The 21,969-nt window shown below is 41.9% G+C and overlaps 1 protein-coding gene across 3 annotated transcripts in view; it reads left to right on the top strand.

Annotated features, from left to right (window-relative positions):
- SLIT3 (slit guidance ligand 3) overlaps nt 1-21,969 on the top strand; it is an 821,799-nt gene that overhangs the window by 712,975 nt on the left and 86,855 nt on the right. For all 3 annotated transcript variants that reach the window (XM_001380272.4, XM_056811560.1, XM_007473987.3), the window contains 2 exons: nt 6,031-6,194; nt 10,500-10,632. In XM_001380272.4, coding sequence (XP_001380309.1) covers nt 6,031-6,194; nt 10,500-10,632 — 297 coding nt within the window. The remainder of the gene's footprint in view (nt 1-6,030; nt 6,195-10,499; nt 10,633-21,969) is intronic.

Below are 21,969 nucleotides of genomic sequence, written 5' to 3'. Positions count from 1 at the left end.
CAAATAGTTGGTACTCAATAAGTATTTGTGGATGATTCCAGTAACAGGAAAGTTATAGGGAGCTTGCAGTCTTGTTAAAATTTTAGTTTTTTCAATTAATGAAAATCTACCTTCTCCCTCTCCCACTTCCCCATTGAGAAAATCACCCCCCCACACACACACACAACTCATTTGCTATAAACATGTAGAATTCAAAACAAATTGTCTCATGGGCTTTTTTTTTTATTTGAACATTTTATTTAATTAATTAATTTAGAACATTTTTTCATGGTTACATGATTCATGATCTTTCCCTCCCCTCCTCTCACCCCCCCTCCCGTGGGTCTTTTTTAAGTTGTCTCAATCTATGAATCTATTCTACTTCTATGTCAGAAAGTAAATTAATATGTTTCATCATGAGTCGTCTGGAATCATGGTTAATCATTGTATCAAATCAGAATTCTTAATTCTTTCAAAGTTTCTTATCTTTAATAATAATAATTAGCATTTATATATGCATTATTACATATAATAATCACACTGTTATATATGATATATAATCATATTCTTTATTCTGTTTTATATCATAATTATATTGTTGGGTATAATAATTGTTTTAGATATAACTCTATGCTATATAAATTATATTATTTACATATAAAATATTAAGTATATTATATAAATGCTGTAATGTTTATAAAATGTTATACATATGTTATCTCATTTTATCTTCCCAACAATCTTGGGAGGTAGATGCTATTATTATCCCTATTTTGCAGGATACTAGGGCTGATCATGGTTAAGGGACTTGTACAAAATAACACAGCTAGTAAGTGGCTGAGGCAAGTCTTGAACTCAAGTCTTTCTGACTCCAAGTCCTGCACCCTTAACCACTAAGTCACCTAGAAGCCTCTTTACAATATTGCTGTTAATGTATAAATTGTTCTTCTGTTCTGCTCACTGCATTTTACCTCAGTTCACACTTATCTTCCCAGGTTTCTCTGAAACTGTCATTCCTTCATCATTCCTATAGCGCAATAGAAATTCCATCACATTCGTATACCATAACTTGTTTAGCCTTTACCCAGCTGATGGTACTTGTTCAATTTCTAATTTTTTTTGTCATCCCTAAAAGGGAAGGAGCTCATATTCCAAGGGCAAGATCAATGCAATGCTTTCCTAAATGGGATGGATCTTTGTCCAAAAGAGAAAGTCCCTGCCTGTGATGGTAAAGTCCTGGCACAATCCTTAAGGAAGGGCTGTCAGTATGAAGAGGGGTTGAACGTGTTCTTTGTGGTCCCAGAAAGCAGAACTGGGAGCAGGTAGATGGAGGCTGTAAGAAAGGCAAATGCATGAGAAAAACTTCCTGACAACAACCAGATATGGGCTCTATTGGGCAGGAATAAGGTGCTTCCCTTCACTGAAGGTGGAGGCTGAATGATCCCTTGTCAAGAGTGTTTTAGAATGTATTCTTGCCCTGGCACAGTGCATGATGCATAGTAGGTGAGACATAGATATTTGCTGATTGATTCTTGGTTCACTGGTAGGTGTTATAAGGAAAGGAAGGAGCAGGAGACCCTGCAAGAGATTGGGCTATTTATAGTCTCCAAGGTGCTTGAGGTGCTGTGGTTTTGTATGAGTCTATAGTCCAGCAGGGAAAATACAATTCCTGCCCTTAAGAGTATGTAGATCTACATGAAAAACAATATATGTTTGTGTGTATTTTTTTTATTTTGTTGTTTTTCAATTGCGTCTGATTCTGCAACTCCTTTTAGGTGTTTTTTTGGCAAAGGAAATTAAGTGGTTTGCCCTTTCCTTCTTCTACTCATTTGACAAATTGAGGAAACTGAGACAAACAGGGTTAAGTGACTTGCCCAGGGTCACATGGCTTGTAAGTTCCTGTGGTCAAATTTGATGCTTATAGATACTGATAACCTTACTATTCAAGCAGCATTACATTGTCATCTGTGGCTACTGGGAAAGAGTCCAACTTGCTGGGAAAGTTGTGTAAGTTCACCAAATTTGATGAGGCTCCATCTTCATATATTTCCTTCCCTTGCCCCCCCAAAATACTCTCAACTTGGTAATTTTACTGATGAATTATTTAATTAATTTAATTAATTACTGATGAATTATTTACTGGATCATTAAGATCAATAGATGAGATACTTAGAGGAAAGAGCACCAGAGTGGGAGAACACTGGAGTCTCTGCCATCTAAGTTGCCGTGTGAACTTGAACAGTGAACTTTTCTCTGGGGTTCACTATCGTCATCTGTAAAATGAGGGCGCAATATTTTAAGATACTTTTCAACTCTTAAAATTCTATTAAGCTCTACCCCGAGTGCTGCTCAGAAAGTTCATCAGTGATCTTCATAAGGGTTTTCTATGTGGTTGGTTATTTCCAGTGCCTAAAGGTAAAATCATGTCCTTTCTCTATTAAGGAGTAGTTTTGGCCAAACAAATTTCTTTCCTCCCTCTTCTCTTAATGAAGAAACAAACATTTAACTCTGAGGCGTTTTGTTGTTGTTGTTTGTTTGTTTGTTTTGTTTTTAGCTGCTTGGTAGGCTTGACTATGGTCTGGGGGCAGATTTTTACATCAATCAGACTTTCCCACTTGTGGAAACAAATTGCAAAGACGTGAACAACTAATGGGACAGCCCTTGTTAAATTATTAAACATCAGATGGTCTCCATAGACAGACTAGAAACTGTTTCCTGGAAACCTCCTCACACCTTCATTGTGACTGGGGACAAGTTACTTAAACACTCTGTGCCTCAGTTTCCCAATATGTTATATAAAGATGATCAATCCTATTTTTCAGTGACTTCCATAACCTTTTAAATAAACTCAAATGAGTTTAATTTGGATGTTCTTACCATTGGTGCAGATCCCAAGGCATGATATGTGATTCTTGACCCATGCCTTCCAAAAATTTGCCACAAGGTATCTACCCAATATGTCCTTTAATTTTCCTTATTTCACTAAGATACCAGGGGAGCATGTGAGCTTTCCCACCTGTCATCCTCCTCCCTCATCTTGTTCTCTTCTGATCATACATTTGCTGATGACACTTTTTAATCCTGTATCCAAATCTTTGGTTCTATAGTGTAGCCTGCTCATATCCACTGTGATCTCCTCCGTTTTCCTCCTTGCCGTCTTCATTTTTAATTCAGCGACTTTTATCAAAATCTCCCCCAAATGAACCAGCCCTGCAGCTTGTTCCCCCCTTCTTTCCAATCAACCCCACACCTCAGGAGTCACAGAGATAATACAGTGAATGAACTTGGCATTCTTCTCTCATCTCCCAGACACCATCAATAGTAGCCTCTGGGTTAGAGAATCTCAACAAGACATTTGATAACGTTATTGGAGCCTGAGGGAAAGGGAATAATGTCACAGGGAGGCCTACCCCGATAGGGACTGCAGAATAGGACCAAATATTATTAAAGCCGGGAGAGCATCGAGGCCTCTACCTTCGTTTTACAAATGAGAAAAACAAATCCTAGAGAGGGGACGTGTGTGTCCTGAAATCCCATAGCTGGTTAGTCATAGAACTGGGAATCAGCCTCAGGCTTCCTGACTCCCAGGCAAGGGCTCTTCCCAAATTCATTAGGATCACCTTAGATCAAGGAGAAAAGGGTTGATGCGAAAACTGTAGGATTCTGAGTGAGAATCGAGGGGTCCCTGCAGATTTGGAGGACCAGGGGCTCTGTAGCAGACTCTTGAGATAACGGCCCGCTGCCTCCAGAGCTGGGGTGGGATGGGGTATCAGGGATGGAGAGTTGGTTGTGTTACTTCTGCTCTATCTCCTCTGATACTGGCTGGCAGCTGGTCTCTTTTCAGAACATAATTCAGTGTTTCTATGGCAATGAGAGCTGATGGTGTTCCTGAAGTTAAAAAGAGGGGGAGTATATTTGACATGGGCATGGGGCATTCAGGGAGGCAAGCCCTGAAGTCAGTAGATGGTAGCAAAGAGTAGGCACTTAATAACTGTTTTTGACTTGAATAAAATTCATGTGGTCAAAAGAGAAAATAAACTAAGACACTTCCCAGCTGGGTGACCCTGGGCAAGTCACTTGACCCCCATTGCCTAGCCCTTACCACTCTTCTGCCTTGGAGCCAATACACAGTGTTGATTCCAAGAGGGAAGGTAAGGGGTTAAAAAGAAAAAGAAAATAAACTAAGACCTCTGTGGGGATGATTTAGAGCATCCATTTGACTGATATTTATTAAGTATATAATGTATATAAGGTACAGAGTTGTCTTTTCTCATGTGCCTGTTTAAATCAAAGAATGTTAGGACTAGAAGGGAATCAGATTACCTTGTGGAAACTCCTACCCTTTGTTTTGATAGATTAAACAATCAGGGCAGAAAGAAGGGTCCGTGGCAGGGCCAGGACTAGCACCCCAGACCTCCTTGTTCCTAGATCAAGGCTCTCCCCACTATGCCACGCAGGATCACAGATTGGGAACTGGAAGGGACCTCAGAGATCACCTAGACTGCCTCTCCCTCCCTACCCTACCTCATTCTACAGATCCCATCTGACTAGCTGGCTTGCCCCAAAATGCCCATTTATATCTCACTTTAAAGCTTGAAGAGCTATCTCCTTTTTATCCTAGCATCCTTGAAAGGTAGATACTATTCTCTCCATTTTACAAATGAGAAAATTGAGTCATACAAAGGTTAAATGATCACACAGTTAATACGTGTCTAAGGTGAGATTTGAACCAGAGTTTTCCTGACTCCAGGTCCAGCACTCTAGCTTCTGAGCCACACAGGGAGTATCAGAAGCAAGTTTTGAATCCAGGCCCTCTAATTTCAGAGTTGAGTGATTCTTTCTACATACCACTTACTAATCATGACTCTCTTTTCTATAGCATTTTAAAAGCTTGTAAAATGCCCTTCTCTACAATACTCCATCTAGGTAGGTTACCCAGTGTATTACTACTCCCATTTTACAGATAACGTACATGAATTTCGGTCAGGTTAAACAATTTACCCAGGAACACATGGAGCCTTTGCTGAAGTCAGAATTTGAAAGTAGACCTTTGGATGTCAAGTCCAGGGCTTTTCCCAACAAAGCTTGCTGCCCTAATCATGCTCACAGTTTATTTGCTTGCAGCAAAGAATCTGCCACTGCCCATGTCCTTGGTGAGACTCATTGAAAGAAGTCCTCCCTGATTGTTTCTTTGTCCCTCCACCCTGCAGTCCTCTCATCCCCTTTCATAGGCAAGAGGAAGGGAAGACTTTTGTTATTCCTTTGCTTGCCACCCTTTCTAAGAGGGAGAGAGGTTTGCAAATTCAGCTACCAACATGTATGGATCAGAAACTTTTTAGTCATTAATAAATATTGATTCCTTGAGGGCAGGAAGTATTTACTTTTCTTCTTCTCCCCTTCCTCCTCCTCTTCCTCTTTCCCTCTTCTCTTCTTCCTCCCTCTGTTCCTCCTCCTCCTTCCTCTTCCTCTTCTCAGAAGTGTCAGCACCTAATAGGCCTTTCATAAATACTTATTGGGGGGCAACTGGGTGGCACAGTGGATAGAGATCCAGGCTTGGAGTTGGAAGGATCTGGGTTCCAACATGGCCTTTATATTTCCTAGCTGTATAGCCCTAGGTAAGTAAACCCTGTTTGCTCTTCTGTCTTAAAGTCATCACTAAGTCAGAAAGTTAGGGTTTTTTAAAATACACTAACTGAATGGAATTACTTAGATCAGGAGAGGGAACCATTCATTGTGCCCTTTCCTCTGCTCTGGGAAGATCCGCTGGGAAGAGTCTCATCTGGAATTCTAAGATCAGAAGTACTTTCTCTTTTCTTGTCATAGGAATTTAGGCTGGGACACCGGGAGAAATTGCTTTTACACATCAGGAAATGAAGGGTATTTGTTCCTTTTCCTCACTTTCCTTCCTCCTCCCACAAGCTGCTCCAGTAGATTTTAATCTGGGTCTAGAGGCTGAAGGATGCCTGTGGAGACATTGAGTTTGAAGCTGCCCTCGTTTGGCCCATGGAAGATTGAAACATGTGGTAAGGACTTCTCTTCTTTCTTTTCCAGAAACCTGCTTTCCAACCCCTTCAACTGCAACTGCCATCTGGCATGGCTAGGGAAATGGTTGAGGAAGAGGAGAATTGTCAGTGGGAATCCTCGGTGCCAGAAGCCTTTCTTCCTCAAGGAGATTCCTATCCAGGATGTGGCCATCCAAGACTTCACCTGTGATGGTGAGAAAATAGAGACACTCAGGAGGGAAGGGAGGAGGATGGAGATGGAGACGGAGAGACCCCGGTGGTCCAGAGTCCAGCCCAAGAAACACATAAGTGGGGTGTCAAGCTCATTACAGTCTAGGGAGGTGGAAACCCCTACCCCTGGTCCTAGTTTCTCCTCTGCCTATGGAAAAGTTACTCAAACCTCCCAGCCTCAGTTTTCTCTCTGAAGGTGGAAAATAAGCCTTTATCCACATAGTTTGTGTGAATACCCAGGCCTGAACAGATATGTAAAACAAAAGAAATGCTCTTGAATAAAGGAGGCCTGTATCATTACTATTTCAGGGATAGGAAGTGGGCAAGAAAGGAGGCTTTTGGGTGATTTGAGGCCCTTATAGTGTCTCACAAGAATAACCTAACCAAATTGCTTCCTAGGTGGGAAAAACCCCTCATTTTCTTGTTCAAAGAAGGTACCAAGCCTTTTCCTTAAGGCCTCCCCATTCACCCAGGCCCCGATTTATACTGTTTCTATTGAAGGTTACTCCTGTTCACTCAGGTTCATAGCCTCCAAGGCCTTCCTTTACCCCCTTACAACCAATCAATTTCCAAGTCCTATCAAAGAGGTAGAATAGAATATACAACTAGATGTTGTTGAGTGAGGATTTTTCCAGCCTCCCTTTCCAGGCTCATCTCTTATGACTGTCTTCTACATACTCTGTGTTCTATAGGTGACAATTAAAAATTCCACGAAACTGAGTTCTGAGCAAGAAAAATCAATTTATTGATTAGGTGAGCAATGAGTGATAAAAATCATTGTCAGTAATCTCCGTCAATGATCAAAAACAAATTCATTCAGCATCTTGAATCATTAATTACAAATTTGGGAGCTCATTATTCAGTCTTCCCCAAGACATCTCTAATTGGTGGATACCTAATGAGGAGATAGGACCCCCCCACATACTCTAATCCCCTAATGAAAATCATATCCCCAATCACAAGATTTCAATATCTTTGCTGATCTAGATGAAGAAATCAAATTAGGCCCAGCCAGGTTCGACATTTCCTTGTTCATCCCAATGGGGAAATCAAAGTCCTCCAAACATATTTGGCCAAAACTAGTTTTTGTTTACTAGGCAGGATGGAACTCACATTTTCAATCTTAATTATCTTAATTTTAGAAGCTGTTCTAGGGGAAGGAATGTGAGGACATTCCTAAGATTGTCAGGACAAAGGAATGTAGAAAAAAGGCTTGACAAATCCAGTGTTACTGAGTCCTATTAGAAATCAAATCATATAGTCTTTAATAATAAATCTTCTTAGAGATATCTGAGTAGCTTAGTGGATTAAGAACCATGTCAAGAGACAGGAAGTCCTGGTTCAAATCTGGCCTCAGACATTGCCTGTGTGACCCTGGGCAAATCACTTAACTCCTGTTGCCTAGTCCTTAACCCTCTACTGCCTTGGAACCAATACACAATATTAATTTTTTTTAAATCCTTACCTTCCATCTTGGAATCAGTACTGTGTATTGGTTCCAAGGCAGAAGAATGGAAAGGAGTAGACAATGGGGGTTAAGTGACTTGCCCAGGGTCACACAGCTGGGAAGTGTCTGAGGCCAGATTTGAACTTAGGACCTCCCGTCTCTAGGCCTGGCTCTCAATCCACTGAGCTACCCAGTTGCCCCCCACAATATTGATTCTAAGTTGGAAGGTAAGGGTTTACAAAAAAAAAAGAAAGAAAGAAATCTCATACACAAATTGGAACACAGTATTCATTTTCCATCCCCTTCTCTTCACTCACAAGCCACTAGACCCAATTCAGGCTTCCACCTGGACCATCGTAATAGTTCTCTAGTTGGTTTCCATCTCCCATTCTCTCCCCTCCCCAAACTATCCTCTCTACAGCTACTAAAATAATCCTCCTAAGTCACGGTCAGACTATTCCCAAAGACCTCATTGGCCCCTATTGCCCCCAGGTTGAAATCCAGCCTCCTCAGTCTGGAGTAGAGCACCCGCGCTACTATGACTCCAACCAGTCTTTCAGCTTTGTTGCATATTTCTCTCCTCATCGTACTCTACGGTCCCGACACACTGGAAGTATTAACTGCTCCTGGAACTGGATATGCATTAGCACAGGCTATCCCCAGCCTGGAATAGGCTCCCTCCTCTCCTCTGGGGCTCACAGCTGTCTTCCTTCACTCGTGGCTCAGGAGCCACCTGTCCTATTAAGCTCACCTCTAACTCTCCCAGGTGCTAATGCACACTCTGGCCTCAAATGAACTTTTATTTCCTAGTTTAGGTATTGTCTTATCTCTATTCAGTGTCCTTGAACTTGGTTTCATTTTTGTCTTGGTGTATCAGAGGGCCTTAATAAATTGTCTAGTTGAAGGAACAGTGGATAAGGCATCATGAAACTTACATTCTAGAATGAGAAAATCTTAGACCTGGAAAGGATCTGAGACATTCACTTATGCCCGAGTTCTCTAATGATCCTAGCATATGGTCATCCAGGTGCTATTTGAATATTGTCCATAACAGAGAGCTCACTACTTCATGAGACATACTGTGCCATATTTGTTGGGTCTGGAGTCAGGAAGACTCATCTTCCTAAGTTCAAATCTGACCTCAGACACTTATTAGCTGTATGACCCTGAGCAAGTCACTTCATCCTGTTTGCCTCAGCTCTACCTCTGTAAAATGAGCTGGAGAAAGAAATGACAAACCACTCCAGTGTCTCTGCCAAGAAAACCCCAAATAGAGTCACAAGAGTTAGCTACAACTGAAAAATGACTGAACAACAATAATAAAAATAACAGAGAGGAATGCTGTACCATATTTTAATTACTATAGTTTTTTAAAATATTTCATTATACTGAACTCATCTGCCCCCTAGAGCTATAATCTCCTTGTTCCTCCTAACCACAGCTCTTCAAATACTTAAAAGATAGCTATTATATCCCTCCTAAGTCTTTTCTTTTTCAAGTTAAACATTCCTAGTTCTTTTAACTGTTCTTCATATGACAATCCTGAGACCCTTCAACATCTTGGTCTCATTCCTCATACCCTACTTTGTAAGACATCTTGAAATGTCTTACCCAGAATTGAATACAGTATTTAAGATATTTGGGGCTTTTTTTAAGATTTAAGATATTTTGGGGTTTGGGGCTACTTATTTATTGATTTGCTTCTTCTGGATTCTATCAATGCAATCTAAAATAAAGTTGCCCCATTGGGCAGGCTGAGTATAGGATGACAAGGAAGATATCAGGAAGAAGATCACATCCCCAAGTTTTCAGCTTCAATCAGTAGGTTTCTTGACATGGATATCACCTACTCTTAGTGGTGAATAGATTAAATAGATGTCTGAGGATTGAAAAATCTAAGGAGAGGTTTGTTTGTTTTTTACTTTTAGACAGGAAAACGGCTCCCACTCACCATCCCAGTCCAGAGGAAAGTGTGGTGCTGTGTTGGAAAGTGGTGGACTTTTAAATCAGGGGCCATGAGTTTCAATTCCAGCTTTTCTATATATTATCTGGGTGGCCCTGGACAAATAACCTTTCGTTGGAAAGTGAGGAAGTTGAAGAAAAGTCTCTTTTAACTCTAAGTATGTGAACTTATTATAACCCGTGTCCAAGGAGCTCTGGACTCACAAGGGACCCAAGTTCTCCCTGAGAATTCTTATACAAGAAGGGTCAAGTGTCCTTCCTTTGAACACCACCAACATCCCTGTGACTGGGCTCTCATGAATTCCTCTCCTTGAATTGTGGGCAGTAGTTTATCTGTTTCAAATAGAAACTGAAATCCACATTCACTTAAAAAACAAACAAAAATACTTCTCACTGTTCATTTGTAATGGATTGAGCTGATTCACTGAAGCAGCTTGAAATGCCTTGTGAGATAGGATGATCGGACAAGCCCTGTCTTAGTGGCCCACGAGTGTGGGACAGCTGAGAGAAACAGAGTCGGTGGAGGTTAGGTTTCCCCAAGTTTAGGGGATGTCCATTTTGAGAAATCTGGGCCTCCCAAAACAGCACTTCTTTGGGGTTGGGGGGTTCCTTTTAAAGGATGAGGTAGGAGACAGCTGAAATAGAAGGCTAGAACAAGATGTGGCCATTCTGCAGCCTGCACTGAGCTTGTATTATATTCACTGATTCCTGGAGATAGGACCAGCCATGTTCAGAGTTGGCCCATTTTGGCACATTTTTATTTACTGAAGAAATGTTGGCTTTGGATCTCTTCATGGAACTTGATTATTTCTAGCCTCCCTCAATTCCTCCCCAGTTGTCAGGTCTCTCACACTGTCTCTTCTTGGCCTTCAATCTAGGTAATGATGAAAGCAGCTGCCAACTGGCTCCTCGATGTCCCGAGCAGTGTACCTGTGTGGAGACTGTGGTTCGTTGCAGCAATAAGGGGCTCCGGGTCCTCCCCAAAGGCATCCCCAAGGATGTGACTGAGCTGTGAGTGCTACCCTGCCTTGCTTTGACCTTTTCTCCCATCTCTAGCAGTGCTGTTACCTTCCTAGCTTGCCTTCTTTCAAGCATTCCCCCCTTTGGAAGCAGACATCTAGCTGAGGAGGATTCAATAACATGGGCCTCTCCAAGGGTCATAGGAGTGGCCATTCTTTCCATGGCTGGTGCCCAGAAACACTAGAATTGGCTAGGAGGGGACTGGTAAATATTTATTCTTTCTCACCCACCAAAAAAATCCAGTCACTGCCCCTTCCAATAATGGTTCATCTAAAAGTCTGGTCTTTGGGAATGGCAGTTCAGCCCAATTTCAGTTCAAAAAACCAGAAATGCATGCCTACTCTGTGCAAGGCATTGAACTACATGCTCTCCAAAGTTCCCCCACACAAGAGGATAGATGTGGCAGGTGACTTCGGGCTGAGGGGAGAAACGATCTTTCCTCAAAAGTTCCCAGTTACGTAAAGGAGATGTTGCCTCTGCACTTGCTGGACTTTCAGTCCTGGGGCTTTGTGATGACTACTCTGGGGCTCCTGTCTCTTGAGGGAGGCATAAGAAGAAGAAGAAGAAGAAAAATAGTGTGTGCCTGTATGCATATATATATACACACACATATATATATATATATATATGCACACTTATATACATAGAGAGAGAAATATGGGTGCATATATAAGATTTGCAAAGTGCTTCACATACATATGTTATTTGATTCCCATAACACCCAATGAGATAGGTGCTATTAATATTCCCATTTTGCAGATGAGAAAGCTGAGGCTGAGAGAGGTTAAATGATTTGCCTAGAGTCCCACAGCTAAGTAATTATCTGATCCCACTCAAACCCAGGTCTTCCTGACTCTAAGTCAGCTGCACCATCTGCTATTCAAGCTGCCCTAAGACAATGGTCTGTGTTCCTGGTGAGCAGTTGGGAAGGAGCTGTGGAAAATGCACACATCTCCCAGGCTTGTGATGGGTCAGAGAACACAAACACACAAGTATGCTGCATTGGAAATCAAAGGACTAAAATCAAGTCCTGACTCTGTTGTTTATTTGTGGTATAACTCCAGGCACATCATTTTTTTAAGCCCTTACCTTCCATCTTAGAATCAATCCTGTGTATTGATTCCAAGACAGAAGAGAGGTAAGGGCTAGGTAATGGGGGTTAAGTGACTTGCCCAGGGTCACATAGCTAAGAAGTGTCTGATGTCAGATTTGAACCCAGGACCTCCCATTCTCTGAGCCCGATTCTCAATCAGTGACCCACCTACCCCTCCATACATATCATTTACTCTTTCTGTGCCTTGGTTTCTTCATCTGTTAAAAAAAAAAAAGCGTGAGGCTTTATGGTCTTTCATGTCCTTTCCAGTGGTAATACTAGATCCTGTTACCTAAGAATACTTACCAAGTGGTCCAACAAGTACAAAGAAATGCACAAAGTCAGCAAATGCAAGTATGTTTGAACCACCCTGGCAAGGATCCTCCTTGTGGTCTAGGAAAAAGACTGTCTCTCACCTAATATCCCCCCTGTTTGTTCTGTGGCTCCCAGAACCCCCCGGGGCTTGGAGTAGCTATAACTGGAGCTGACACCCTGTTGGAAAAGAAAGAAGGCAACTCTTCTAAGGCATTTTAGTTGCATGTGAGCCCTGGGCTTGGGCTGGTGCCATTCACTCAGAATCTCCTAGCTACATGAGTGAGTGGATGAATGAATGAATGGCGAGCTGCACATCCTATATGAGGACAGTTCTAGGGCAGTCCTCATAATGAGCAGTTGGAAGGGAGCTGTGGAAAATGTCTTACCCAAACACATCTCCCAGACTAATTGTCTCACGGGGTGACACATTTCAAAAGGAAGAAAACGCCATAAAAACAAGCCCATGGATTCTTTCCCCTCAAGCTCATTCAGCAAAGATTGAAATAACAGAGATAATTGGATTTAATTGTAAAGTAAATCTGCATGAGCTGGGAGGTGAGCCTGTTTCCTCTTTTTGGAACTCTTGAGCTTTCCCTGGGTTTGTCATTGTTTCCAGGTTTCTGCAAGGAAAGAAACATTCATTCAAATCCAGAGAGGGTGTCTTGCCAGCATCCGTTGTGGGGTAGAGATGGGGCATCAGGGAGTGGGTGAGGTATGAGGGTGGGTGTGTGTGTGTCTTGGGGAGGTTGAGAGGGGCAGGAAGACTGGAAGGAGACAGGCAAGGAGAGTAGGTGTTTGTGAAAGGGAAAACCATCGGGTCTGAACAAGCTACTAGCTTGGTGGTCTCCGCCTCAGGGTCATCCACAGGATTCCAGACCAATGATTCCCAACTCGGGGTTTTTTGTTTTTACTCTAAGGCATCTCCGTTTATCTTGGGGATTGTTGCCAAACACTCAAACAAAATTAATTTTAATTCATTTTACTTTCAAAGACAAATGAATAAAGCACGTTTTCTGGAGGGAACCAAGGGAGGAGCAAGGAACATCACGGAATCTAACGATCCTCAGTAGAGTACTGAAACTCCAAATAGGTTCCATTTATCTGGAAGCAATATTCACCAAATGTCAATTTGATTTCCCTCTTTTTCTTAACTCTGTATGTGTTTCTCCTTTCTCTATTTCTCCTGCAAGAGTCAAGTTTAGTCAAGACATTTTTTGAGATGCCAGGACCTAGGCAAGACAACAACGGGGATAAAGAAGATGTAAATTCAATCCCTCCCCTGAAAGAGATTGTAGTTTTTTTTTTTAAAAAAAACCTTAACCTTCCATCTTAAAATCAGTACTGTGTATTGGTTCCAAGGCAGAAGAGGGGTAAGGGTTTGAGGGTTAAGTGACTTGTCCAGGGTCACACATCAGGAGATGGCAGTCTTGAAGAAAAAGGAAAACTTGTTTACTTGAATGCTCAATTTCTACTAATTGGACCTAGATTCAAATTCCGATTCTGATGCTTATTACCTATGTGGTTATAGCAAGTAATTTAGCTTTCCCAGGCCTCAGTTTCCTGACTCGGCCACTAATAGCCTATGAGGCCCTAAGCAAATTACTCTGCCCTCCAGGCCCCAATCCCCTCAAACAGAAAATGAAGAGGTTGGACAGAGGACAGAGTAGTATCCTGGGGCCATTCTGGGGGAGTATGGATCAAAGCTCAGTAGAAGCAGATAGTTTGGGGGTACAGTGCCAGAACAAGCTGATCCTTCTGGAACAAATAAATGGTCTCTGAGGTTCTTCCCAACTCTAGAGCTGTGAGTCTCTGACCCTGATCTGCAATGAAAAAATTTGCAAATGATATTACTGCATCTAATATAGTGGGGCACAGACTATTAAGTGCTGTAGGAGTTAAGAGAACAGAGAGACAGTAACTAGTTGTGAATTTGTATTTTTGTTGTCCTTGAAAGACAGGTAGTGGATAGAGCACTAGGCCTGGAGTCAATCAAACTCATCTTCATGAGTTCAAATCTGACCTCAGATACTTACTAACTATTTGACTCTGGGCAAGTCACTTACCCTGTTTGCCTCAATTTTATCATGTGTAAAATAAGAAGGAAAGGGCAAACCACTCTAGGATCTTTTCTAAGAAAACCCCAAAAGGGGTCACAAAGAGTCAGATATAACTGAAACAACTCAACAACATCTCATCAGGAAAACAAAGAAGTTGGATTACATGATCTCTTAGATCTCTGATATCCTCTTATTGGATGATCCTAGGAGGATGACTTTGGTTAATAAAAAAAATTCTAAGATACATGTGAGAGAAAAATTAATCAGAAAGACTTCTTGAGAGGAGAACTTGAGTTATATCTTGAAAAGGGATGTGGGCTTTGAAAGAGCATTCCAAACAGAACAATAAATATGAATAAGGTTACAAAGAAGGAATATGTTATATTCTCAGTGACAGGAAAGGAGATTAATACCCAGCTGAGGAAGCATGTTCATTTTAAAAATTAAGATTGTAAATGTAGAGCTGGAAAAGACCTTAGGAAATCACTTAGTCCTGAATCCTTCATTTTGCAATTGAGGAAACTGAGGTCCAGAGAGGCAGAGAGGGGGGCTGTTCACTCACAGAGATAGAGATTGTTGGTGATAGAGCAAAGATTTGAATCTAAATGTGACAACAGACCCACTGTTCCTTCTACAGTAAGGTGTTGAATTGAGTTCAGTTTAAGTGGGTTAGAAAAATGCCAGAACTAGGAAGAATTGTAGAAGCCATCTAATAAAAGCCCCTTCATTTTTTAGATAAAGAAACTGAGATCCACAGAGAGAACGTGACTTGCCCTTGTCCCACTAAGGGCCAGAACTAGGACCCAGATCTTTTGGCTCTAATGTTCTCCTACTTGATATCTCAGCCTTCTTTAATGAATAAATGAAAGTAAAGGACAGTTCAGATCAGTGTGACATCAGAGTCCAAACCTGTCTTGGTTTTTTTAACCCTTTCTTTCTTAATAACAACAAAGAAGGGCAAGGACTAGGCGATGGGGATTAAGTGACTTGCCCAGGGTCACATACCTAGGAAGTATCTGAAGCCAGATTTGAGCCCAGGGCCTCCTATCTCCAGGCCTGGCTCTCTATCCACTGTGCTACCTAGCTGCCCTCAACTATGTCTTTTTATGAGGAAACTGAGGTCCAGAAAGGTTAAGCAATTTATCCAAAGTCACACAGGTAGGAAGACTTAAAACTGAGTCAGCCTTTGACTTCCTAGCCAGTGCCATTTCCAGTGTACTACACTGCCTGTCCCCCAGGTTTATTTGTTTTGTTTTGTTTTGCTTTTTCATTTTTTTAGCATCCTAACTTAAAAAAATGGATGAGTTGAGACTACTGTGTACGCTAAAGTAGTATATACATCCAAAATGTCTCCTGGAGTAGAGTCCCTTCATACCAGTTCATACACCTGCCCAGGACCTTGGAGAGGACTCCCTTTGCGCCTGATGAATGAGAGTTCTCTCTCCCCCATCAATAATATAAAGCAGTGGTACCTTCCTAGGATCCCTAGATCTGTATAAACAAGGGCTGCGGGGAATTGGAGAGTGCTATATAACTGATCCATTTAGTTTCTGAGAACAAATCCCTGCCTTGTGTGTAATGACTAGAAATGACTGCCAAGGGTAGGCATTAGTGAGACTAAATAATCAGTCAAGCAACAACGAGTATTTATTGAGCACTTACACTGTTTGTGGCATTGTGCTAGGCTTTTGCCAGAGATGCTCTGAAGTATTCACTGGAATATTGATTCTATTCAACAAACAGTTATTCAGTTCCTATCACATGAAAGGGTTGGGGATGCAAGGACAGAAAAAAAAGTCCCTGACCACAAACATCTTACATTCTACTGGGGGGAGAGGAGAATACAGTATGTATACAAGTAAATATATAGAAATAAAACATTTCAAGAGCGAAAGTGGAAAAAGAACTGAGGGAGTTAGGAAAGGCTTCATGTAGGAGATAGCGTCCCTAAGTTCTCCTTGCAAGGGAGTCAGGAGTTCTACAAGGCAGAGATGAAGAGGGGGTGCGTTCCAGTCACAGAGGCTGGAGATCCAAGGTCCTAGTTTGTAGAACAGCTTGACTGAAGTGGAGAATGCATGAGGGGAAGTAATATAAAGACCGAAAAAGTAGGCAGGAGGCAGATTGTGAAAGACTTTAAATGCTGGACCCCCAAATTGCTTATAATCTAGATGTTATTTGCACACACACAAAAAAACTGTGTACAACATAAGACTCCAAGTAGGTAATATGAACAGTAAATAAATGCTATATATTGTGGGAATAAAGATGGATGGAGATCCCACCCACATGAGCTCCCTAAGAAGGCACTGGAGAGAACATGCCCTGGTTGAGCTATTCCACTCAGGTTACCTGGGCACTTTGCCTAGTGACCTGACTGCCTTTAGAATTTTCCCAGCTTGTCCCATGGGATCTGGAGCATCCCAACTTAAATGAGTTTTCTGTTTGGAATGCCTTAAATCTATGAATGTGTGTGCACGAAAGGACTCTTTTTACATTTAAACAGAAAGAAAAGAAGCCCAAGATGTGATCCTTCATTTGAGATCTCATCATCCTGGGACACATTTATTATGTGCCATTTGGCTGGGCTGGCAATGCCCCAAAAGCCTTAGTGTGTTAAACAGATCATAACCCTTTACCCCTAAAAGCCATTAAGCCCAGGAGTTCAAAAAACCATGGACCTGAGGGGGAGACAGCTCTTGAATCATTATTTTCCTTTTGCCAAAACTAATTGGTCAAGACTGTACCACTAGGCTAGAGGGATTGTTATTGAATCTGGTATGAGTACCTTGGCTCCTGACCACCACATATGGATTTGGATGACCGAAAGGCACACATGTGGGCCAATAGAAAACCTCACTAAACAGCTTTGTCATGAGGCACTTCCAGAGATGACAAGTTATTAATAGCTGCCCCATGGAAAGCGTCTATGGGGACTTGCAAGATGGTAATAATAATAATAACAACTAAAATTTATATAACTCTTTGAGATTTGCAAAGCACTTCTCATGCTTGACTTCATTTGAGCCTCACAACCTTTTGAAGTAGACGTGATCATTATCACTCTTTTCAAGATGAGGAAACTCGGGCATTGAGTGGTTATGTGGCTTGCCCATGATGACATGGCTCCGCATTCTCCGGGACAGAAATCAAATTCAAATCTTCCTGGCGCCAAGTACAATGTTGTAGCCGCAGAGAGGGAGGAATAGAAGCTGGGGACCTGGAGCATCCCCTCCAGGAATTGTGGGCAGATAGGCAGGGATACACTGGTAACTCTCCACCCTAGAATCACAAGGTCATCAAATCTCAGAATGGAAAGGGAATCCGAGGTCATGATGTCAGCCTAGGACTGAACAGGATTCCCCATTATCGCTTCCCTGACAAGTGGCCAGCCAGCATCCTCTAGAAGCACGCCAGTGATGGAAGCCATTAATTCATTTCAAGGCACCTTTCATTGTTAAGAGTTTTCCTTTATATCAAGGAAAAAAATCTTCCTCTGCAATTTCTAAACTGCTCTTAGTTTTTGCTCCCGAGGCCCAGAAGAGCAAATCTAATCTCTCAACTTCAGTCTGGTTCTTAAGATGCTTAAAAACAGTGATCATAGCCCGTCTAAGATTTCTCCACTCTAGAGGAAATAACCTCTCTTCTTTCATCCAAACCTCAAATAGTTCCCTCTGCAATCTTCCCACCATCCTGGTCACTTTCCTCTAGATTGTCTCCATTTCGTCAAGCTGGCACCCAAAAGCAGACAATATTCTAACCTGGGTCTGGACTGAGAAGAGGACAATAGCCAGTGAGTCAATGAGCATTTACTATGTGCTTACCATGTGCCTAGTACTCTACTAGCACTGGGGATATATAGAAAAGCAAAAACATAATTCCTGCCCTTCAGGAGCTCACATTCTAATGAGCAGATGATATGCAAACAACTATATACATACAAGATTATATATATATGTACATATATATACACAGAAATATATGTAAATATATATAATACACTATGTATGTGAGTATATACAGTATACTGTGTGTGTGTGTGTATATATATATATATGTATATATATATATATATACACATACATATATAGTGTAAATGGAAAGTAATTTAAAGAGGGGGCAGCTGGGTATCTCAGTGGATTGAGAGCCAGGTCCAGAGACAGGAGGTCCTGGATTCAAATTTGGCTTAGACACTTCCTAACTGTGTGACCCTGGACAAGTCACTTAACCCCCATGGCCTAGTCCTTACCACTCTTCTGCCTTAGAACCAGTACACAGTATTGATTCTAAGATGGAAGGTAAGGGTTTAAAAAAAAAGAAAGTAATTTAAAGAGAAGGCAGTAGGATCAAAGGGGCATCAGGAAAGATCTTTGAAGAAGGTAGCATTTGAATCGAATAGCGATGGAAGCCGGAGAAGCTACAATAACACTATGACCTTCTCCATTCTGGATGTAAAATATCTAGAGCTACAAATGGGACCAACGAGGATTTAGTTTAAGTGGACCGTATTTCAGAAGTCCAGCCGTGGGTGCAGCCATACCGAGGACATGTTCCCCAGAAAGTTCAGCCAACCCTCAGCTTTAGGAGGTTGTAGGCAGGTAAAGTGGATACCAGGAGAAGAACTCTGGAAATTTGATCCTAGAATGGACAGAGCGGAGAGGCGAAGATGGATTGAGGAGTTCCACTGTTTGTAATGGCATATGCCGGGAGAGGACCGTGTTGAGAGGAAGAATGTTCCTCCCGATCCTCCTCTTGGCATATGCGGTCAAAGTCCCATTTACCCAGTGCTAGTTATAGCTCTGACTATGCCAATAAATGCAATCTAAGATTGAATTAGCCTTTTTGGCAGCTCCATCACCCTTTTGGCTTGTATTGAGCTAGCAATCCAGCAAAAGCCAGTCTTTTCACATTGATTATTGCCCAGCCTTGCTCTCCCCACCCTGCTCCTCCTTTGTCCTAGCATGCTCATTGCTATTGTTCGGTCTGTGAGTCCTCCAAATGTATATTGGCACTTGGGGCCCTTTGTTTCAATAGCCCCATCCCACCCGAAGCCTTTGTCATTTATTGTGGAAACAACATCTGGCAACTATTTCTCTTAGCAAGAAAAAAAGCAAGCCTAAAATGATAGAGGTTGGAGATACAGGAGAGCAGGCTCAGAAAGAGCCCTTCTCCTTGGATGGAAACAGGCAAAGCTGCTGCTCTTGTTTTCTGAGAATCCAGGGCCAAGAAGGAGGAATATTTGTAGGTATCAGAGAAGGTAAAAAGGGAGGAAAGAGAATGAAACTCAGCCCTGATCCTAGAGAAGCTTCCTGTCTTTTCTCCTACACCTGAAGTCATGTGCACGCACACACATGTACATGTATGCATGCCCCCCTCCACCCCAGTTAATGACAGAGGGGTTATTGGGTGGGTGAGATAATAGCTCCAGGAACCTAGCTGAAATACTCCAGACTGACTTCCTCACAGAGTATGTGGACCACTTCCTACTATCCTTCTGTTGCCATCTCTAATGGAAATGCCAGCTTATGGCTGCTGGTGTGGATCCTGTTATGGAAGGCAGCCCTCCCCATCACTACTTGTCAGGGTGAATTGTCCTTTCGGTAACATAAAGGAGAGAAGTCACTGAGCTAAAAACTTCAATGGAGCTGGCCCTGGACAGGCTTGATAATCAGCCCCACAGGCTCCGGAATGTGGGAGACGGAGAAGGAGAAATCCTTTCCTGGAGGAATTTTTCAAATTTTCCTGTAAGAGAAGATACAGACTTTTGGCTGGAGCTGAAACAGCATTTAAATAAGGCGATTTAAGTCTGATCTGTCAGAAATGCTTTGGCATGCTGGAAGGCCAAGCAGAGCCAGAGTATAGGGCATCTTAATAGAATTCCAAAAGCCAAACTCTTGGCAAGAGTTAGTTTTAGCATCCCATGTTTTCTTGTGTTTTTCTTCTTTCTGCAGACTAGTATCTACTTTTAAGAAGTAAAATCTCTTGATTCCTCATCTCCCAAGTTATTCTTCCATAGCCATTTCCCAGAGATCCAAAGAGGCTTTTTGATCTTAGCTTTGATTCTGTACCACCTGATTTAAATGAGGGCCAGGATCCATGTAGACAAGAGCACTAGACATCTAGCAGTAGGCAGAAGCACTCAGCAATTGTACATTCTCCATGGACCTCATTTTGCCATTTTAAAAAATGGGAGCCCTTTTATCTGTGCTGCCTATCTAAAGCATGGATGATATTCCCTGGGACTACTCTTGTTTTTCTGTATCTGTTTGCCTTTCTACAAGCAGTGATCCCCAAGATGGGAATGAGATGGTTGAAAATGAGAACAAGGAAATCAATATTGCAGGCAAAGAAACAAAGTGTTAAAAGTGTGGAGCAGTAGCCAACCCAGATGATTCCCTTTTCTTTCTCTTACGAATTGTGTCACTGACCCTGTTTTGATGCATGTATGATCATACATCATTAAGGCAGGGTCCTTCTCTCACCAGTACAGGACACAGATAGATACCTAGAAACAAATTCTATTAGTAATTTTTTTAAGTACAAGTCACATCCATCCCTCCCCATGCCTGCTCTAAGCACCATCAGTAAACTGTAAAGACACACTTAGAAAGGCTTCTAAAGTTTAGGATGTTTATACAGCATTCATTCAATTAATAAAGCTCCTACTATGTGCCAGACACTGTGCTGGGTTCTGAGGACACAAAGACAAAACAGCCCTGCCCTCGAGGAGCTGATATTGTGTTAGTTAAAAAGGTGCTAGATAGGTATGCCAAATGAAAGGTATCCATGGTTTCTACTACAGGGAAAAGATCACTGGGCTAAGAGCTTAAAGCCCTGGATACAAATTTTATTCCTTCCATTAGCTAACTAGGGGGCATTAACCAATGATGGTATTCTGTCTCTCTACGCCTCAGTCTCTTCATAGGTAAAATGAGAGGCCTGGACCACATGGTCCCTGTGGTCCTTTCCAATTCTAACACCTTTTGATTCTATGCTTTCAGAGCAGAATGAGATCACCATGGGTGGTTTCAAACTGGGCTTGATGGTGATGACACTTGACATCACGGGAAATATTGGATTAGGAGATGAAGACCTAGTTTGGGCCCTGACTTGGCCAGTAGCTTGCTGCATCAGACAAGTGAGCTATTCCTAAGCCCTTTTCCAACTCTAATGGTTTATGAACTATGATTTCTGACATAAATGGGTAAGGCCTGGCTAAGTGGAGATGGGGAGGGGAGGTGGGATGGGGACAACAGTGAGGGGAAGCTATAACAGACAATGGAGCAGTATGTGGAAAAGAGGCCCTATTTATTCAGGAGGGCCCAACGGTCCTACTAGAGAGTCAAACAGCAAAGCATTTGAGAGGAATATGATGTGACCTTCAGATTGGAATGATTTCTTTGTGAGGTGGAATAAAAATAAGAGGAAGAGAAAATTGATGAGCTTTCTCTTCTAATTCTTTCCCACCTCCTCCACTTCATGATAGTCATACAGCAACAGTGCAGGCAACGTCTTGAGAGTCTTTACTTTGTTCCCCCCATTTGTCATAAGTAGTTATTTGCAATGTGTATGGTTGGATATGGAAATATAGGCATTGTGGTGCCAAAAAGGAGATCACTGGTTCTGCAGTCAGAAAACTTAGGTAAAAATCCCACATTGGACACTTACCATCTGTGTGTTATCTTGGGTGAATCATTTAATTTTCCTAGAACTCAGCTTCCTCATTTGTAGAATAAAAGGACTGCACTAGGTGGTCTCTAAGAAACTTTCCAGTTTGGAGTCCATTATTCTTTCACCCTGTGAATTCAGGTGCCCTAAAACCAAAGAATTGCATGATCCAAGACTCTGCCATCAGTGATGACAACC

This window comes from Monodelphis domestica, chromosome 1, assembly GCF_027887165.1.
Source record: "Monodelphis domestica isolate mMonDom1 chromosome 1, mMonDom1.pri, whole genome shotgun sequence".
Taxonomy (NCBI): domain Eukaryota; kingdom Metazoa; phylum Chordata; class Mammalia; order Didelphimorphia; family Didelphidae; genus Monodelphis; species Monodelphis domestica.
This window is presented reverse-complemented; position numbering and strand designations above follow the sequence as displayed.